General features: G+C 39.8%; 1 protein-coding gene across 5 annotated transcripts in view; it reads left to right on the top strand.

Annotated features, from left to right (window-relative positions):
• Positions 1-10,201, top strand: part of WDPCP (WD repeat containing planar cell polarity effector) — a 201,504-nt gene extending 191,303 nt beyond the window's left edge. For 3 of the 5 annotated variants that reach the window (XM_080997392.1, XM_080997393.1, XM_080997391.1), the window contains exons 16-18: positions 2,643-2,743; positions 4,617-4,645; positions 8,328-10,201. In XM_080997392.1, the coding sequence (XP_080853518.1) occupies positions 2,643-2,743; positions 4,617-4,645; positions 8,328-8,375 (178 nt within the window). In that variant the 3' untranslated portion in view covers positions 8,376-10,201. The remainder of the gene's footprint in view (positions 1-2,642; positions 2,744-4,616; positions 4,646-8,327) is intronic. The other 2 variants (XM_080997394.1, XM_080997395.1) reach the window with 1 other exon arrangement.
• The last annotated feature ends 11,582 nt before the right edge of the window (positions 10,202-21,783 follow it).

Here is a 21,783-nt window from a genome sequence, read left to right on the forward strand (position 1 = left end):
CTAAAAGACTGGCTACTTCTTGAAGACACTGACGTGTTGGATTTGGAAGGGTTTAACAATGCTTTTGGATGGCATGCATATTTATGGTATGACAAGGTTAAAGCAAATAAGGCCTTTAAGAACCATATTGTCAGAAAATCACTGTTTAATGTCTGGACAAAATATAAAGACTTGCTGGAAAATAAAACTCCAAGGTGGCTTTCACCTTTGGAAGCTAAGGCCCGAAAAAGACCCAATATGGAGGCTAAATGGCCTAAATATTGGGAAATACTAGAAAAAGATGGAGACAATTGGAAATTGCAGAGTTTGGAGAAAATGAAGGATAAAGTGCGAGACTGGTTACATTACGCTCAGAATAAAGAAGTTTTTAAAAATGACAAGAAATTAGGGTTCCAGGTGGAGAAATCGAAACTAGAAACAGAATTGTTAGAACCAAAGACTAAGGTACTTTCAAGGATGTATAACTTGCTGTTAAAATGGAATACACAAGATGAAATGGTCAAATCGGCTATGATAAGGTGGGCACAGGACATTGGGTATAATATTATGTTTGAGGACTGGGAAAGGTTGTGGAGTACTGGATTGAAATTTACTGCATGCAATGCTTTGAAAGAAAATGTAATGAAAATGATATATAGATGGTATATGACCCCAGTCAAACTTGCAAAAATTTACCACCTGTCTGATAATAAGTGTTGGAAATGTAAAGAGTGTGAAGGAACATTTTTCCACCTCTGGTGGACTTGCCCTAAAGTGAAGGCGTTCTGGGAAATGATTTATAATGAACTGAAAAAGGTATTTAAATATACCTTCACTAAGAAACCAGAGGCCTTTCTTTTGGGTATTGTCGGCCAAGGGGTGGTAAAGAAGGACCGGACATTTTTTATGTATGCAACAACAGCAGCAAGGATACTTCTTGCAAAGCACTGGAAAACTCAAGATCTACCCACACTGGAAGATTGGCAGATGCAACTGATAGACTATATGGAACTAGCTGAGATGACTGGCAGAATTCGCGACCTGGGAGAAGAGAGGATGGAGGAGGATTGGAAGAAATTTAAGAACTATTTACAAAAACATTGTAACTTGAGTGAATGCTAAGCAGGATGCTAGATCATAAATAATTGAGCACCACTAACCTAGACAATCTAAGAAAACAAGTGAGATTGAGAAAATATAACTCTTGTTGAGAACTAGAAGACTATGAAATATAGAAGGGATATAAGAATGTAAATAAGATAACAAATTGCTGGTAAAAAGTTATAACGATGAAAGTGGGAGCGGGAGATGTGAGGAAGTCCAAAAAAAATGTGAAACTATGCTAAGATATTTGTTATATTGTCTGCTACATTTATTCTTATTGTAAACTCCAATAAATATTATATTAAAAAAAAATAAAGAAGAGCACACAGGTTTATTTTAATATCCATTTACCTGAAAAAGGAATAAAGCAATGGACATTCTGCTGAGGTCTCTCAGTGCCCCTTCAGAAAGTTCTGCAAACATGGTTAGCTAAACATTCCAGGGTGCCTAGTTTTAGATCATCATCTTCATTTAGTTGGGCTCTGCATGTCCTCTTCAACATTTTATTGGTTTCTGATGCCTCCTCACTTAGCCACATTGAATTTACAAACACACATACACACACAGAGATTAAATAAAATGGTCTCCTAGTTCCTTACTAATATATTAGTGATCCTGAGACCATGGGCATAGCCAGGATTTATTTTGGGGGGCAGGCTTTATGTTGGAGGGGGCAGAACCGAGTTATCTGCAAAACAATTGGTCAGTTAGTTAAGTACTTTTATTTATTTACTTGATGGGGGGGGCAGCTGCGCCCTGCACCCCGCTGGCTATGCTCATGCCTGAGACTGTAAATTGTTTTAATACAATATTAGTATTTCAACATTGTTGTAACATGCCCTGATACTTCACTGTGGTAAGAAATGTTGTTAATAGTAACTCTCTATATAGATTAATTCAATACATCTGATCTACAGGACAAAAAAGTAGACACAATACTGGGCTTAAATCTCTCCAAGTACCCCTGAGGCCTGATGAGCATGCAAATACTGCCCCCCCCCCCAGCTGATCTGCACGCAGCCATGGAGCTGGGCACTTGGGCACCCCAAGCAGGGCACATGTCGTGCACCCAGGGAGGGGCTGATTGGTATGACACCTGGGGCAGACCGCCCCCACCCCTTCCTACGCCCCTGTCTGCACGCATCAGCAATGGAGGTGGGTTGTTCACACTGAGGTTTTCTTTTCTTTTTTTACAATCCTTGATTGTATATATATAAATTTCATTAAATAAATAAATAGATATGAGCATGTGTGTGTGTGAGTGTGCTGTGGCCACACGCAAATCTACATCATGAACAAACTGACGTGAATCTATTCCCAGCAGGACTAAATCTGGATCCAATCCCTTCTGTGCACATAAAGTTTTTGTAATTGAGATTTTTGACCCTCAGGGAGCTCAAAACAGTAAGGCTGTAAGCCTATATGTTAGGGGTAAGCCCAGTTTAATCAGTGAGACCTACGTTTGAGAAGACATGCAGAGGCTTGCAGTGTGAGGTCTACAAAGCATTTTTACAATTATGTGCAGTCCTTCACATTATACTTTGCCTGTTTCTTTTAAGATCTACTTTTTCTAAGGAGACAGACAAAAGGGACTGTGAATTTGTAACTGGCAATTGCACGGCTCCACAGGTGGACAAACCTGCATCTTGGTGTCGGACTGGTAAGGATAATGTCAAATGTGTATAACAAGGAGTGGTTTTGGAAACTGATCAGCTGACAGGTCTGGAAGAATTTTATAGTGGGGGGAACCATCACTTGTGAGGTTTCCTAGTTGACCTGCAGAGTGCTCATCTGTAGCAGTGAGACAGCATGGTCTAAGCCAGGGGTAGTCAACCTTTTTATACCTACTGCCCACTAATGCATCTTACTTGATTGTAACATTTCCTTACCGCCTCCCAGCGCTCAATGGAAGGAGGATTCAGCTTGTGCCATAGAACCCCCTCCCGCCCACCTAGAATCCTGAAACGCCCACTAGTGGGCGGTAGGGACCAGGTTGACAACCCTTGGTCTAAGCAGTTGGAGGAACCAATCAACTTTTGTGCCTTAATTCCTCAGTCCCATGAATGAACTGGTGTCTCTCTAGCATTATGGTAAATATTTAAAGCAAATGAAAGACATTTCACAGACATAGTACAGTTGCAGAGTTTTTACCATGCACTGCTTGATTACCTTCCTATGTAATAAGCTCTTTTATTCCCCCATATTCCCATATTGTCTCATTCAAAGAACATTTTTGTTATACCCTAGCAAGGTTAGGTAAAAATAGAACGGCTATGATTGGGTGAACATAGGCTGCTCCATTTAAAGGGGCTGAGGGCCCAAATTAGATAGTTCTATCAGAAACATAAAACAAAGAGGTGGTCCACATAATCATGTATCTCACTTGTTCCATCATCACTTAATTGCTCAACGCTTGAATCAGAGCTAGCTCTTTGTACAAAATCCATTGGAACGTATTGTGTATGACGATATTTTAAAATTCTGGTGTTTCAATTCTAGCAATTCTTTTACACCTGCAAAGCAATCACAATGTTGAAGTCAAAGGTTAGACAGATTAGTCTCATAAAGGTTCCCAATCAAAAATACATGTAGTTAAAGGGAGTTCATTTAGGGAAAGTATTAGGGTAGCAACAAATCTAAATCAATCTATATTGCGTGCCACAGATCATGTGTGCACATGTTTTGGTTAGTAACAGACTGACAACAGTGAGTCTGGCTAAGACAGTGAAGGTGTGACCCCGGAGAAGACACTTTATGGCAAGATGTGATTTAAATAGAGAAATGAGAATAGAAAAGAAGTGAAATAGACAGTAAGAATCAACAGGAAACTGGAATACGCTATACTAGTAGCTTGTGTTATTTATTATTGGTATCATTTGGAATAAGAAAAACATCTTAGGTAAAACATTCATCTTTATGGCTGGAATCCTTCCTAAAAATGAATGTTTCATTCTCCCCCATGTTTCCAAATCTTTTTTAACATCTTTCCATACCTTAACATAATTGTCTCGAATATGTTGGGATTCTTTACTGTCAGTCAGACACTTAAATACTTAATCTTTTTCTCAATTTTAATGCCACTCAGCTCCTCCAAGTGCTTTTTAGACTGCATAGCCATATTCCTGACCAGCATCTTAGTCTTCCCTATGCTCTGCCCAAGGCATGTTTCAGGTCTGTTCTACTGGCACCTACATTTACTTTTGTACACTACACTAGGAGATGGGGATTTCTTTCTTTTTTTTAGCTTACACCAGAAAACTCAAGGATATCACTAAACATAGGGATAAATGAGAAACAGACCTAATATATTGGAGCACATGAATAGCCCATGTTTACATGAATAAGAAAGCACTATCCACATGGCAGGTCTGCCATAAGAAAAAGTGTGAAGGTGCCCTGTATGTATCTTTGTGTGTGTGTGTATAACATTTACTATGTGCATCTTAAAAAGAAACTGGATTTAATTGAAATAGTATTTCTATCTTAATTGTTTTGCTACCTAGCTCATTCAAATTACTTACCTTGTTTTTTAGAAACTCCCGAGGAAACACGTGATGGACAGGTAAATAGTTTTCCATGTTGCTCCACAGAAAATACATGTTTGCAACTCCTTCTGTCACATTTTCAGAACACATTTTTATTTGTTTACATAGTGTCATCAGTGTGCATGGTTTTTAAAGAGTACAGGTATTTCATCCAAGGAGCTCAAAAGTTTAAAATTCAACAGAGGGCGGGGAAGCAGGAAAATAGTATACAATTAATTTAGTTTCACATGCTTAGTTTGCTTACAGAGTAGTCCACCATCACAGCAATACCTCAAGGACCGCCTCTCTCCATATGAACCTACGTGGACCCTGAGATCATCTTCTGAGGCCCTTCTTGGTGTGCCTCCTCTACAAGAGGTCCAGAGGGTGGCAACACGAGAACGGGGCCTTCTCTGCAGTGGCTCCCCTTTTGTGGAATGCTCCTGCCAGGAAGGTTCGGCTGGCACATTCATTATACACATTTAGGCACCAGGCGAAAACGTTCCTTTTTAACCAGGCCTTTGGCTGATTGATGTCCAATGACCTTTTAAAATGTGTTGGAAGGGGGGGATTATTGGGTTGTTTTTATTTTTATTATGTTTTGCTGATTTTTATATTGTGATTTTATGTTGTGAACCACTCTGAGATCTACAGGTATAGGGCGGTATTCAAATTGCTGTTGTTGTTAAGGTGAAAGTTTTCCTCTGCCCAACACATATTGCTGCCCTGAAGTGCTGCTGGCTGATGACAGAGTGACACAAGCATCACTGTTCAGTGCAATGTTCCCCCTTCTGCTCACTAAACAGTATCCATCATAAGACTTGACATGAGACATTCTGGGGGTGGGGGAGGGGCGGAGCTGAGCCAGCTTGGCATTTGTTGACTCCCCAGCCAGTTGCACTGCTGTCACACAACAGTATGTTGTCCAATTTGAGCCTGGTGGCATAATGAGCTGCCTTCCTACCCATCTTTCACCTTGCCAGTATGAGTGGCAGTGCCGTGGCAGTGCAGTGGCCCCACCACTCTGTAAACCCCCACTAGCTGGGTGGAGGGGAAGGTTCGGGTTTTGCCTTAGTTGGAGTAGAAAACAGGGATTTTAGAGTAGGACAGGAGTTGTCCCTCATTTGTTGGATTTCAAATCCCATCACCCCCAGCAATGGCCAGTAGCCAGGAATGATGGGAATTGTTGTCCAAAACATCTGGTGCAATAAGGCCCGGCTTGTGCAATTGTAATTAAAGTCTACAGCAAACAGTCTCAGTCCTGTAACCTAGTTTACATTCCAAGAATATATGAGGTCAGAACAGACATGTTCCTTCTCCACTGAATATTCAGGGCCATTCATACAATGAGAAACAGGAGTCTTAGCCTAAGAGATTTGCTCCATGCTAAGTTACACACTGGCTATATCCATGTGATAAACTATGCATTAATTTAAGAAAAAGTGCTTATTCCAGCTGTTTGTGTCTTCAACTAGTTTAAATTTTATCCTTATGTTCAACCCAAGAATTAATTTGCATTTCTCCCCCCATACGGCGCTCAGCGTATGGGTCCTGCCAAAAGCCATTCAGATTCTGTACAGAATACTTTGTAAGCAGCCTACTTGATTGACATGAGCGTAGCATAAAATAAAAATTAACATTCTTCTGGCTTCCATATTCTCAGTTGACACCTTTTTTAAAGTAATGAGCCAGTGCAGAACTTGTAAGTGATCCTTCCCCCTCTATCAGAAAGCCGCTCCTGAGGACCTAGTCCTTAAATTAAGACATACTTCTGTGCACTTTCACAAACGTCTGCATCTAAAAATGGCTCCGTGTGCATTCCATGGCAGGTGAACTAGAATTTCACAACACTTTCCCACAACGAACAAGTAAGGTGTGAATGGCAAACACCTCTGCAGGCACACCACCACCTTTTCTTTTTGACAGGTTTTAACACAGTAGCCCTAACCAACAAGGATGAGAATTATGGCCTTCATATAAAATTTGCTGACAAGGATCTGGTCCATGGAACCAAAAAGCTCTCCCATTAATAATGCTATACAAGTTTCTACATGACAAAATATACTAGTAAACAAGATCATGTGATCATACACTAAAAAGACACTAGCTTCAGAGCTACCTTGCTAGAAAGAGATGGTCATTTATAAAAGATAAAGATGTAATTAACTGGGGAGGGGACAGCAAAAGAAAAGTAGACATGCCATATAGCAGAGGGAAGGGAAATGTGGCCTCAGGGTCACACACAATCCTTGGCCTAAGTGCAAGCAGCATGCTTCTTAATTTAATGAGAGCAGAGTGGGGAATGGGGGGGGGATGATGGAAGAACAAGTGGGGTGAGGGAGCCTCTGCAAATGATCAGTTTAGCCCTCTAGCAAAAGTGATCTGTCTCTCTCCTGGCAGCAGCAGCAGAGTGGGGGGAAACGGGTGGGGCGGCCACCCACCCACTACTGTCTTTGACTCCTGACAAACTACTCCTGAGGGAATGTGGCCCGAGACACACACAAAACCCCTCCCATTTGCCCACCTTATATAGTTCCCAACCTTCCAGTCCAGAATTGAAGATTATTATTTGTCCATCTCCAGACAAAAACTGAGAGGCATCTGACAGCTATAGCTGCGGTAGTTTTTGAACAGGAATGTTGGAGTGGCAACTGTTCACAAAATACAGATCATACTGGCTAACAGGTTTTATTCCCAGAGTAGCATAGGAGTGTTTTGGTGCATGAAATGTGCCAGGGTGTGTTAGTTGGTTTCTGATCTATAATTATATAGAGGTCCAGAATAGGAAGGAGCTTAGTTGTATGAAACACTTTGTGTTGTGCAAAGTAAAGCAACTGTTTAGAATATGCTGCCAAATGCTAACTCATTTCAAAGTCCATACTACTCTTAATAGCAGTTTAAATATAGAGAAAGGGCAGGCAACAGTGCTGGAAATATAGTACAATTATAAAGATATTCACTGTTGAAATGCAGGTTTTATGCAGTATTCTGCCGGGTTGTTTCCATCTCACTGTTAGAACAGATATACCATGAGATGGAGCTGCTGGTCTGGTAAATGCATGTTGTTCAAGACTGATCTAATCTGACATGTGAAAGTTCTTTAAAAAACAAAAATCCTCATGAATTCCACTTGAACTTGCCAGCACACAATAAGCCTGAAGCAGCCTTAACTTGCACACTTTTGCTGCCAACTTTTATACTTTTTTACTTAAATGACTAGAGCATATGTTGAATATTGCAGTGAGGCAAGTTTCCTTTTGTTTCAAGTTCCACGCCTAGTTCTCTTTACATCATGAAGGCTGAAGCATTTGTATGTACTGTAATTTGAAAAGGGAGAAGTCCCTTGTTTGGGGCGGGAGAGGGGAATTCATATTGTATATTCTATTGCACCAAAAGCATAGGCATGCATCCATGTTATACAAAATATACCCAAGATTTGAATGTGTACATTTTCAGAAATTGTCATTTTTTTAAAATGCTTAGCTTTTCAGAATTTTGCTTGAGAGTTCAAAGATACGGGACCACTTGATACATGACCAAAAACGTGGTGTTATAGGTTGTTATTCAATAAATAGTTAAGTTAACATAATTAAGACTTTTTAAATTGAAAAGTTGTTTGTTTCATTGAAAATGTGGTTATAAAGAGAAAAATACAAGTCTTAATATCCATCCTGTACTGTAACAAGTGTCATTGTTCTTTTTTTCTTTTCTTTTTTACAGGAAATCAGAAGTGGCTCCATCGAAGTGGTGCATTTTGGCCTGGTATAAGCCAAAATCTTAATAGTTAAGATCTTGAAAGAAAGTCAGGAGGACCCTACGCACCAATTGTTGAGAATTTTCAACCTCCTTATTTCAATCAATTCTGTAATAGAGTTCAAATACTGTATTTACTTGAGTCTAATGCGCCATCAAATCTAATGCGCACCTCAATTTTCAGAACCTTGAAACCAAAAAAAGTATTTGCCGGTGAATGTAAATGTACCATCGAAGCTAAGTAATCTTAATTTTCGCAACGTAATTTGGCCAGAACGGGTAAGTATTAGATTCAAGTAACTATGGTAGCAGTAAACGCTCAGCACTTTTAGTCCCATTTATTTCTATGGGAGAAAGTTCAGCAAGTAGACATAATGTCTGAATGTAGACATTCAGTCATAAAGAAACCCTCTGTCTGTCTGTCTGTCTCTCTCTCTCTCTCTCTCTCTCTCTCTCTCTCTCTTTCTCATACACATACACACACAGAGAGAGAGAAAACAGCTTTGCAACTTTATTACAAGGAAGTCCAGCAAATGCTGCAAATAATTACACAGTACAAATACTGGATATAATAGAGGGACAGTTATATGAGGTAGATTTGGAAATGAATCCAGGACTGCTGCCCTAAAGTGGGTGACTTTTCTACCATCTGATAGCACCTTTGTTCCAGGTTCACAAAGGCCTAGACATGTCTCCTCAGAAGTAAATTCTATCTAGCTAAATGGGGCTTGCTCCAAGATAAGCAGGTATACAATTACAGCCTAAATATCTTTTAAGGCAGCCCATTCCCTTGAAGTTTGCAAATACTTGTTCTTCTTTGCCCATCTGTGCAAATCCCTAAATTTTATAATGCCACAAATTGCAAAATAAACCCTGTATACATTAAGGCCAACTGCACTGTATAGTTGTCACATGTAGGGTAATGAAGACCATGAACTCATGCACAAATTGGGGACCTGATTGAGACCCTGTGAAACTTTTCTTCCCAGTTCCATAAACTGACAGCATAAATAAACCTTCATGAGGGTGTGGGTGAAAAGATTCATTTGGAACGGGAAAGTGGGCTTCAGCTTCTCATCTTTAAAGCCACATGGAGATGGACCAACCCACCTTTCCCCCAGCTCCTGGGCCACAGGTCTGGAAGGTCAGTCAAGGTGGTGGAGCCCTGAAAGGAACTTCATGCAGCATTAAAATGTTATGAAGGAGAAGGTAATTCAAGAATACGGACAGACCCCCTTTCCCTATCTCTGCCTCCTTCCCTCGCATAAGCATAAACATAATCCACAGTGGCAGGAGGAGCAGTTAAAAGAAATCTCAGAATTTACTCCTCCCTCCTTTACGACTACAGGTTTGAATTTCCACTTAAGGCTTTGCAATAGATATTCCATAACATTCTAACAGATAGCATCTTCACTCAGGATACCTCTGCAAAAAATCATCCTTTAACAGCCAGTACAATTCTTTGAAGAAAAATGCTCTCCATTTTCCAGTACATCCATATCAGTTTAGCTGAATAACCATTATTTTCCCCTTAAAAAGGCATGGTGACTCTAATAATCTAACCTTCTATAGAATTATTCAGCTTTTTCAGGCATTAACAGAAAATGGACTGGGCGGACTCCTATGCTGCATTTTGTCATAACTACAATTTGTACTCTCCTTTTAAGAGTAGTTTTCTCCTGACATTGTTCAATGCATTTTTTTCTGGTGTTGTCAGGAGACATGTATAATATAAAAAGATCTTAACTGTGGTCACACAATTTAAAACTAAAGTTATGTTGAGTTTAGTTATGTACTTAATTTGTAATATTGCCAAATAAAGAGAGATAAAATTATTTTTATACTTTGCAAAGAGTCCTTGTCAAATCTGCATCTAACCTTGTGGATGATGGGTTTAGTAGCAAGACTGGGGGAATAATGCATAGAGACTTATCAGTAATAGTCTGATGAACACATTAAATCCATGCTGAAATGCTTATGTCCTCAGCAGACAAAAAGTAGTAAAATGCGTAATATTTTCAACACTCACTGGTCCAGTGGCCGAGAAATACAAGACCTATGAGACAGTAGTCCACCATATATCACTGCATATAAAAATAAAATTGTTACTGTGTGTTTTCTTTCAATGACAGGAGGAGAGCATGTGCCCCATAAGGTATATTTATATAAAGGCACTTTCTGCAAAGGTCTATGCAGTCCAACAACAGATCAAGGGAGCCTTTTGCTTGATCAGCCTAAGGATGCTGAAATGCGTTACTTAGCCATAGAGCTATTTTGCTGAATTGCAGCCATATTTCTGTCAGTACAAGTGAAGGTCTATATGAGGGATTAATCTGACACCAGACAGTGATCTTTAATCCTTCAGTATATCATAATCTATTTACTTTGCATGCTAAGAGGATTTTGGTTTTAAAATACACAGGAAGTGATGCTAGAAATGTACAGAAGATCAGGAATGCCGTTTCCAAAATATCTCAGTTTTTAATAAAATCCCTTTATAGATTTCTTGGAGTTCCTTCCTTTCAAAGTACTGAATAGGGATTTAGCTGGAAATGGGCATATTTTTTTATTTATACTGCAGTTCTGCAAATGTGTTTCTTTCCTGGGTGTGTGTGGGGGGGTGCTAGATACAAGGCATGAAAGGAAAGGATCTCTTACACTGCAGATCATTTCCAGCAAGTTAAACTGGGTATTTGTTGGCAAAATCAAAATAGATTCCAAGCTACTGTGAATTTTAAATGTATTGCTACTGTGTTAGCTCAGTTGGTGATTACTGTACCATTCAGGTGATAAAACAAACAGAATAAAAATAATTCTTAACTCACAGAACAGAATTGGAATATTATACCCAAAAAAAACAAAACCCTTTGATATACAAATTACTGTACACCATTATCTTAATCCTGGCGTTGAAGTCTCCACAAATGCCTGTTAAAGACTTCTTATAAGCATGTAGATGACAACTGCACTTTTAAAATTATTTTTCATTCAATAGGTTCAACCTTTTCTACAATATACCACTGAGCAGCTTAAGACACAATTTGTTATTTACTTCATCAGAAGATGCAATAAGGAAAGAATACTAGTTTGAGAAACAGAAAGTGTATTCTGATATTTAAAGACTGAGTGACATTGAAAACCAAGGGAAAGTTGCTTAGAAAATGTTGTGCTAATAACATGACAGCATGCTGCATGCTGAAATTCTGTACCAGGATAAATCCAATTCTGTTTCATGAAAAGCTGGACTGATCAACCTGCAGCATGAAGCAAACAAAGCACCTTGGTTTATAGTCATGGGGGGAGCCAGTACTCTGTACCCCTTGAGTACCCCCAGAAAAAGCACTGCATTTAGTGCCTTATTTAATAGGGGTTGGTTCTGTGTAGACCCCAAATAAAGAAGCAAAGAGCTGGATTGTGCCATTAACAAGGCATGGTGAGGTGAGCTGGGAGCGCCCAACCTTCTGAGTATCTCTGCTACCTCAGTTGTCGCATCAAGCTAAACACAAGACCATCTCCACTCCCCTTTCTTCTCTGAAAAACTAAACCAAGCAGATTGAGGAAAACACGTAGACCTTTAGAGGTGGAGGGGTATGGAGAAGTGGGGTGGAGAGGTGGGATCTTCCATTTAAGTGGGCAGCTCCAGCTAGTATCATTATCTATTATTAGTGTTATTAATATATCATTCTGAAATTTGGCAGACTCCCCCCCCCAATGGCAAAAAATTAAAAAAGTTAGAGACTTTTATTTATTTTTTTAAATAAAAAATTTAAAAACCCTTAAGAGGGTCCCCTGGATGGATCTGGCTGAAATGTCATGGGCTTAATCCTCTCAGGAGGGGCCCCTTTGCTTGTCATTTCATCTACTTACATGAAAAAGGGGAAACTTATATCCTTTTTTATTCCCTGTTATAGACAATGGCGGGGGGGGTCAGCTTTTGATGTAACAGATTAGATTTTGACCTGAATAAATAATCAGATCAGAATAACACATAACGGATCTCAAACAGACTAGGTTGCTTATAAATGCAGGAGATACAAGGCAAAGTCCTTGACCACTGAGCCTGCTTCCCTAAAGGGTACAGTTTCCAAGTGTCACCAAAGCACTATTTAGCTATTCAACAGAATGTATAGTACCACATGCACTGACCCCTCCACTTATGAATTTCACATACTGAGCATTCCTGGACTGTGTAAACATATCAGAAGTTTAAGTTTAAGTTCACATTTAATTGGATTTGTCACACATCTTCCTTCACTGGAATTCTAGAGACCAACAGGACCACCAACAGGACCATCATCAGAACTACCAACAATATCAGTGGGGAACACCCCCAAGAGGTGTCTGGAAACCTTTTGGAACCTTTTGTTCAGTGGTGGGTTGACATAATCAATCCTCTGCAGCACTAAGGAGTCCCTGTAAGTCTAAACCAATATACGTTATCATCTTTCCAGGACAAAGGAATTACACCAAATCTCCTCAACTGCAGATCTCCCTCAACCTGCCCAGGACAAAAAAACCCACTTAAGTCAAGAGGTGAGATATTAACTGAGACAGCTCCATGGCTCTTATGGTGGCCAATAATCACCATGTTCTGGTCCTGTGGAGGAGCACAATACAGGTCAGCTATCAGAACAGCAAGCACTTCCAGTGAGCAACTTGTTCCAACAAAGGATGGAAATGAATGGAGGTATTTTGAGCCTCTGCCTCCTTTGGGAGAACTAATCTCTTGATGAGCCCACCCTCTAGCCTGACCTATAGCCTGGTACACTCCCTGCTTGCTGTACTGGTGAGGTAGGTTGAGAGGAACTTGGTTCCCAGAGCCCAGGAAAGGCACCTGTGAGAGTCCTTGCTCTGGTTCTTTGGGCTCTCATGCTGCAGGATCTGGTTCAGGGGCTCCCGCCTGCCAGCTTTGCATTCAGTGGTCCCCTGATCACCATCATCTGCTCAGAGCCAGAAATTTGACCTGACTCATGGGCTGGCAACAGCTTTGACTCGGCATCCTGGTCACTGCTGGACTCAAGAGAAATAACATGAATTATTTTTTAAGCCCACCAGGCAAGGGGGACAAGGTAGGAATGCTGATATGAAGGTAACTGAACACAGACAGCCTGTGACTATACTGAGATAATGTCTTGACACTTGCATCTCACCATAGTTTGCATTCATAATAATACACATGCAAGGCTATTGGATCATATTCTGCCAGCTCCCATTTTTAAAAAAGATTTCAGGTACACCTTTGACAGACACAGTCATATCATCCCAAAACAAGTTATTTCTCTTATTGCCCTATGCAATAAGACAAAATGCCTTTTTTTTGCTTCAAATTCCTGTCTCTGCAACTTAAACCCAAATAAAGAGACAATTCAAGCAAGGGACCAGCATGGGCCCTTTTTTCCTTTGAAAATAAACCGCTGCCACGGAAGAATAACCCTACTCAGGAGATAATGAGTATGCATATTGGGAGATATTCATGTTTCTTTGCTGCAGACACAGGTCTCGGAGAGAGATATATTTGAAGTGATTTTTTTTTTTTTTTTTACCATGTTCTATACTGTGTTTCTTAATGCTACAATTGCATCGATTGAAGTCAGCAGATCATTCACTGCATCCTGTGTAAATCTCTTGAGCATTTCAAGTGACCCCATGACTCAGGGTAAAACATTTAAAAAGAACAGCTTGCTTTTCAGATACGACTGACAAGGACCAACACTTCTCAAGGTACAAAACACAGAAGCTATTTTCACCTCCCTCATTAACTCACAACATAATGCTTAGAATCTAAGATGATCACTGTCTATAACAGTGGTTTTCAAACTTTTTTTCTCTGAGTCACACTTTCAGAATAAATAAAAAAATTCTACTTTAAAATATGATAATGGGACATCCAGAAAATATAAAGCAATGCAATTAGATAAGAACATGAATCATTCCCAGAATATAAGTATAAACTAGTCTTCTCTAGCACTCTGGTCGAATGGCGACTGAATCACAACTAAGTATCACTTGATGCTCTTGCTCTCATTTTGAAAAGATATCTATATTCTGCAAAAAAAATTATACTATATATACTACACTGAAATATTTAAATATTTTTAATTGTCCTTGAATCTTCTCACCACCCTTGCAATCCTCTCCTGCCACACCCTTTGAGAACACAGCCATGTTTTGCTTACGTTCTCTCCATTTACTTTTTTAGTCTAACTCTTGAGTCAAACACTGATACCATATTACAGTTTTTCCTTTAAGGAACAAACTCAACTTCTAGAGTTTTCTAACCAAGTCACAATTTATTCCACATTATTGTACAGCTGAGTGAAAAATTAAAAAATAAAAATAAAAATACATGTTCTGTGGGATAGCAATGATGTTAAAGAGGCAAATCACATTTGTATTGATTTGTATTGATTTTTACTGATAGGGGGGCAACTGCCCCCCCTGGCTACTCCCATGGTGTGCACCCATGGATTTTTGCCTTTGTGGAAAAGGGGGCAGGAGCACTCAGGGGAATGTTGCTTGAGATAATACATGCAGGACTTCCACATGTGCTTGCACCACAAAATCAGCCTCTCACCTCCACAGATGTCTCCACAAAAAGTGATGTGTGGTAGGCTCCTCAGAACCCAACTCACCAACCACTGGTGATCAAGGCTAATATGGAGGTGGGCACCATGGCCTGCCCAGGGGCCTGAGGCACAGCTCACTGGGATACATGGAGGATCAGCCTGGTCGACATGGCAGAGCCATGCTCTACTACAGCTGGGGAAAGTCAGGGACTCACAAAGACACTTTCTCACCTCCAGACATTAGGGTGTGCCTGGGCACACCTGGCACACCCCGTATGCACACCTATGCCTAAAATTAAACTACTACTTCAATGCTTTTTTGGAAATGCCGAAGGTCAGATTCTTTCCAAAAATATTTCTCCTTTTTTTGGTGCCCCTGCTTTGCTCACTCTTCCCCCATTTTTCTGTTATCTTTTTATTATTTATTACATATCCCCACCTAAACCTATTTGTTGGGCTTATGCTGACAGATGCTAGGCTAGGTTGCCAAAAGTTGGAAGACAGGTGTTCAGTTAACAGCTGAGAATTGGATAAGATACTTTTCGTTTATCACTGTGACTAAAAAACTGATGTTTAATTTGTTATTCATGAATGCACTTTACTTTTTGCTGTATGGCATGTATTCATTGAGTATACATGGCAACATCACTGTGCTGTGCAAATGTCAGCTATGGGACACAGTATAGTAACACCTGGTATTATCCTGGACAATAAAGTCCTACACTGAAAAGAAGAATCTTGCCATAGTGACTTTCACTACCTTTCTGCTTGAGCTTCTTGTTTTTGTTTTGCCCAAAGCTATTGAAGAAGAAGATTTGGAGCTATTTTTGTGGAAGTTCACCAAAAACTACACTTCTGACATGGGTTGTGATTTCCAAACAAGCCGGTTTAGGTTCAGCAATTCTAAGAACCTGTCACCTCCCAGGAACATCAAATAGAATCCAATGCAGACAATGAAGATCTTCGTGACTGTACTACTTATTCTACATCAAATATCTCCTGTCTAGGTTTAATGGACAGAGAACGTTTAATGGTTGCCAGATTCTCAAATCCAATTAATGTGAATTATTAGGATTTAAGCCAATTGGCTAAAACTCCAATTCTAAACATATTACTTAGTAGCATGTCCCATTGATTTCAATAAGACTTATTTCCAAGAAACATGTATAGTGTCAGGGTATTAATCAACTTAAGATCCTTGTACTTAGCTGAGCTGTAGATCAGCTTGAACTTGATGGGGCTTAGATTGGTTTAATGTAGGTGGATTTACCTGGATTGCAGATTGGGCAGCTTTTTAAACAAAGGGATAGACAGACTTACATTTTACAAAAGCAAGTGCACTATTGCTTTCCAAAGCATATGATTTTAAGCTTTCTCTTCTTCTGTTATCTTACTCTGCTAAGGGCATTTTGAGACCAGTGTGTTAATGTATAGAGTCACTCATTAGTACACAGCTGTTGCAGGAGACCACAAACATCTTTTCTCCAGCTACTGTGCTGGATACAAAACAATGCACCTGCTAGATTGTGTGTTGTGTGTTGTGGCATCATTCACTCCCCATTTCCCACTATTTTGAAATGCTTCTCCAAGTTGATTAGAAACTGTGTGATCCCTGCTAACCAACTAACCTAAAATACACACACACACACTCCGCACCAACAGGGATGTCTTCCCCACTGCACCTTTCCATCATTTGATAAACCTTTTCCCAGCCAGTGAAAATGTGTTTTTTATTTGCTTGCTTTCCCTCTACACCATTGATGTGATCACACACTGCAACCACAGAACATGACTGTTCTCTATACACCCCCCCCAGAAGTATAAATTTCTTTAAAACAATTTGAAGACACTTTCTATAAAAAAATAAATAAATCTCAAAGCAGTTTACAAAAGCAGTAATAAAAAAGCAATAAAACAATTTAATGAACATCATCGTTAGAGCTCCAAAAGCAGTTCAAATTGGCCTCAATTATTAGGAAGTGGCAAAGAGCCATGGTTTTGATAGACCCCTAAAGCACACAGTTGTTGATGCCTGTCATATTACAGAAAGGAGTTTCTCACATAAGGTAGGTCCACTTTTTATCATAACATACTAACAAGTACATAATTTCTTTCCTTCTTTTTGGCAGGGCTTTTTTGAATCAGGAAACATTTCCTCCTCCCCCTCCTCCTCTACTGAATTTATATACCTCCCTATACCTGCAGGTCTCAGGATGGTCCACATCCTAGGTAGTAATATTTATCAAACAAATAGGGAGAACCAGCTCATGCACATAACCAGTGCATACTGTAGGGAGTAGCATTTTAGTTCTAACTTTAAGCATGCCAATATTCCCAACAGAAGTCAATTTCCTGAGCCATATTAGTCTGTTGCAGCAAAAGCAACAAAAGGTTTTGTGGCACCCTAAGACTTGCCCATGTTGATGATGATGATTTTATTATTTATACTCCAGCCACTCTGGGCAGCTTACAGCATATATCAAAACGTAATAAAACATCAAACATTAAAAACTTCCCAATACTTCAGATGTCTTCTAAAAGCTATGTAGTTTTTAATCTCCTTGATATCTGAAGGGAGGGTGTTCCACAAGGAGGGTGTCACTACCAAGAAGGCCCTATGCTAGAGTTTGGGATATATAGCAGGGGAGTGCAGAAGTAAATAGTCTGGTAAGACTGCTGGTTGAAAGGAAAATGAAACATGTTTTCTGTAATAAAAAAGAATAAAATATGTTTAAAAGGGGAAAAGAAACTTAAGTCATCCTGAGTACAAATTTACATGTGACAAACATAACGTTAACACTAACACTAACGGAGAAGAAGCAGGAAGGAAGTAAAGCCTGAAGAAAAACAATCTACAGAAAGTTACTCAGGAAGAAATCAACAAGAGAAGAATAGGTTGCCTTTCTGCCTATTGCCCCCCTCCCCACTGGTTCAGGTAAGTTACCACACTGTTGCTTTACTCTCAGCAAGACTAACACATTTACAATGACATAAGCTGTCATGGACCTGAGTCAGATATATGAACTGTACTTCAAATATTGTAAGGCAGGGGTCAGCAACCTTTTTCAGCCATGGGCCAGTCCACCATCCCTCAGACCATTTTTGAAGAAAAAAAATGAATGAATTCCTATGCCCCACAAATAACCCAGAGGTGCATTTTAAATAAAAGCACACATTCTATGAATGTAAAAACACCAGGCAGGCCCCACAAATAACCCAGAGATGCATTTAAAATAAAAGCACGCATTCTACTCACGTTAATAGACGCTGATTCCCAGACTGTCCACGGGCTGGACTGAGAAGGCGATTGGGCCGCATCCGGCCCACGGGCCTTAGGTTGTCTACCCCTGCTGTAAGGTAAAGGGACCCCTGACCGTTAGGTCCAGCCGCGGACGACTCTGGGGTTGCGGCGCTCACCTCGCTTTACTAGCCGTTTGTCTGCAGACAGCTTCTGGGTCTTGTGGCCAGCATGACTAAGCCGCTTCTGGTGAACCAGAGCAGCGTACGGAAACACAGCGCACAGAAGTACATACTGTACTTCACAAAAATGATGAAAGACTCTCATATGGCATTAGTAGAATATACTCCACCAGTTTAACAACCATTTGTGGTGGAACATTTGCCTCTCAGCTAATTTAAGGTTCATTTAAAATGTGATAGAATGAGTACAAACAAAATTTGATCTCCTATAACCAAGTAATTCATTTTAATTATGTGAACTTAGAATGGGTCCTGTGATCATTCATCTAGTGCACCAAAAATATAAGAACATAGGACGAGCCTGCTGGATCAGACCAATGGCCCATCTAGTCCAGCATTGTGTTCTCACAGTGGCCAATGAAATGCCTATGGAACACGTGCAAGGTTATCAGAGCTTAGCTCCAAAATCTGTTTTCAGTAACAGGAGTGAGGCCTGCTATAATACATGAATGAATGAATATCAGCTCTAAGCAAATTGCCATACCACCACCAAAGCAAAATAGCCACGTCCTGTCCTGGCAGAGTGCCAGGGACTAAGCCAAGCATTTCCTGAACTAATGCATGCCTTCCTGTCAGGTTGTGGCCCCATCATTTTTACTTATGTTTTCTTTTTTTTTTCTTTTTTTTAAATGATATTTATTAAAGTTTCAAAGAAAAAATTACATAGATAAAAAGAAAAGAAAAAGAAAAAGAAATAAAAAAAGAAAAAAATACAAAATACAGAAAAAAGATAAGAAACAAAAAAACACACATCGATCTTTCCATAACTTACATTTCATTGCCTTACTTCCCTGACTTCCTCACACCTCCCTTTTTTGTATTCCAGTTCTATTAGTTAATTCAGCAATTCCTTTCCCTCTTTGTTTTTGTCTTAATCCTTTAACTTAACATATTATAACTTTAGATTCTCATCTGTTAACAATCCATTTGTACATACACCTTTATAACATTGCTGCTAAGACCACTTAATTTCATTCTGACATCATTCTAACATTCATTAATTTTGCAATATTTCTGTAAATAGTCTTTAAATTTCTTCCAATCTTCTTCCACCGACTCTTCTCCCTGGTCTCGGATTCTGCCAGTCATTTCCGCCAGTTCCATATAGTCCATCACCTTCATCTGCCATTCTTCCAGAGTGGGTAAATCTTGTGTCTTCCAATACTTTGCAATAAGTATTCTTGCTGCTGTCCTTCTTTGGCACCAATTGGCCGACCATGCCCAGGAGAAAAGCCTCTGATTTCTTTATTTTTACTTATGTTTTCTTAAGTAAGATGTTATTTCCCCATATTACTTGATTACAAGTAACTAAGTACCAGTTAGCATAAAGGTAAAAGTAAAGGGACCCCTGACCGTTAAGTCCAGTCGCAGACAACTCTGGAGTTGTGGGGCTCATCTCGCTTTACTGGCCGAGGGAGCCGGCATTTGTCCACAGACAGCTTCCGGGTCATGTGGCCAGCATGACTAAGCCGCTTCTGGTGAACCAGAGCAGCGTACCGAAACGCCATTTACCTTCCCGCCGGAACAGTACCTATTTATCTACTTGCACTTTGACATGCTTTCAAACTGCTAGGTTGGCAGGAGCTGGGACCGAACAACAGGAGCTCACCCCGTCGCGGGGATTCGAACCGCTGACCTTCTGATCGGCAAGCCCTAGGCTCTGTGGTTTACACCACAGCACCACCCGCGTCCCCTACCAGTTAGAATAACCATTGCTAACTGTAGAACACTGGTGAAATCAGCTCCTGTTGATTTTGGTGTGCTGACCCGAAAATGCAAATACTTCAACATGCATTCAAATTCAACCATATAGATCAGGAATGGGGAGCCTATTGTCCTCCAGCTGTTGTTGGATTTCAGTGCCCATCAGGCCCAGCCAGCACAGCCAATGGTCACCAATGTTGAGTGTTGTAGTGCAACAGCATTTGCTGGGGAACAGATTCCCCATCTTCTCTATATCCTGTTCAACCTGCTTCCCAAATAGTTGGAAGCTGTGACCTAGACATGTAAAGCATTCACAACATATGCTCAGCAGGAAAAAATGATTTCAGAAGACAACATTGACCTGGTCCTAAGCACAATGATTAAGAATTAAGTGTTGCTTAAATGAATTGAACTTAGTTATAAGTAAGGTATTGAAGATAGGCCTGGGAATATCCATATAAATATCCATTGATATATGCATGCCTTTCTCATACCAAGTTATATGTAATGAAACTTCATATGTTACCATTTTTGCAGGGGCATTATGTGATAAACAGTTAAAATGGAGAATTGCCATATGACCAGCTAAAGTCATGTCAGATGCAACTATTTTACATCTTGGGTTACAACTGCAATTCTAGACAACTCTAGAAGTTGGCTGCTTATTTCATCATCAATCATGATTAAGTGCATACATATTATCTAAAAATGGTGCTGGGTGGATGTACATAGTAACTATTTGTAAGGTATTGAGCTGGATGGATGTAATTAGCTAAAGGCCATAAAACATGCATAAGTCAGTTTAGTAAGAACAAATCAGTTCTAATCCTGCTGTTCTGTCACAGTAAGCAGACACTCTTTTGGCATACCTAGAAACAGGAACGGGCTATAATAGAGGCAGAACTGGAAGTCCATGTATTTGAATTAATCTGTATAAAACTAGACATAAAGCTGAGATACATTCAGAGTTCTGTCATGAGAATAAGCTGATTACACTCCTCAATCTTAAAATACATGAAGATGCTACATTTCTTGCACTAGTGATCCTACTCACCATGAAGTTGTTACAGTAAGTACCACATTTTTTAAAAAAAGAGGTGTCAGTACTGCGTAGTCTTGAGTACCCCCCCAAAAAAAGCACTGATCCTAGGACAAGTATAGGTAGTTGAATAGGAATGCCTGTTAATTATTACTCCAGGTCCATTATTGTTAAGTTCAGTGTTCAAAAAAAGGGGCGGGGAGGAAGTCAGGTTAGTTCAACAATCCTTCGCTGGACTTCTTAGGCTTGATAATTACATGTTATTGGATATGGAAGAGACTGGGTCATAGAAAATGCACTCCCACGTTAGTCTCTGTATAAGTGATGGTTCTCTGGTAATTACTAAACAATTTCAAGTAGCCCCAAGTTTCATCCTTCAGATTTCAAGGGTTGAATACTGAAAATCTCACTAGTTGTGGGCACTTGAAGAGGAACAAAAAAAGGAATCATTTACTTAAAGTTCACATGATTGGGGAGTTTCTGAGACAGCAGGCGGGGTAACTAAGTGCACAAATCTATTTATTTGTAAAATACAGTTGTTGTTGTGGTGGTGGTGATGGCTCCAAGAAGGGGGAAAGTACATGGGCACTGTGATACCCACTATTCAAACAACGTATTGTTTAAAATATACATG

This window comes from Podarcis pityusensis (genome assembly GCF_964106645.2).
Source record: "Podarcis pityusensis genome assembly, chromosome: 3".
In the NCBI taxonomy this organism is placed as follows: domain Eukaryota; kingdom Metazoa; phylum Chordata; class Lepidosauria; order Squamata; family Lacertidae; genus Podarcis; species Podarcis pityusensis.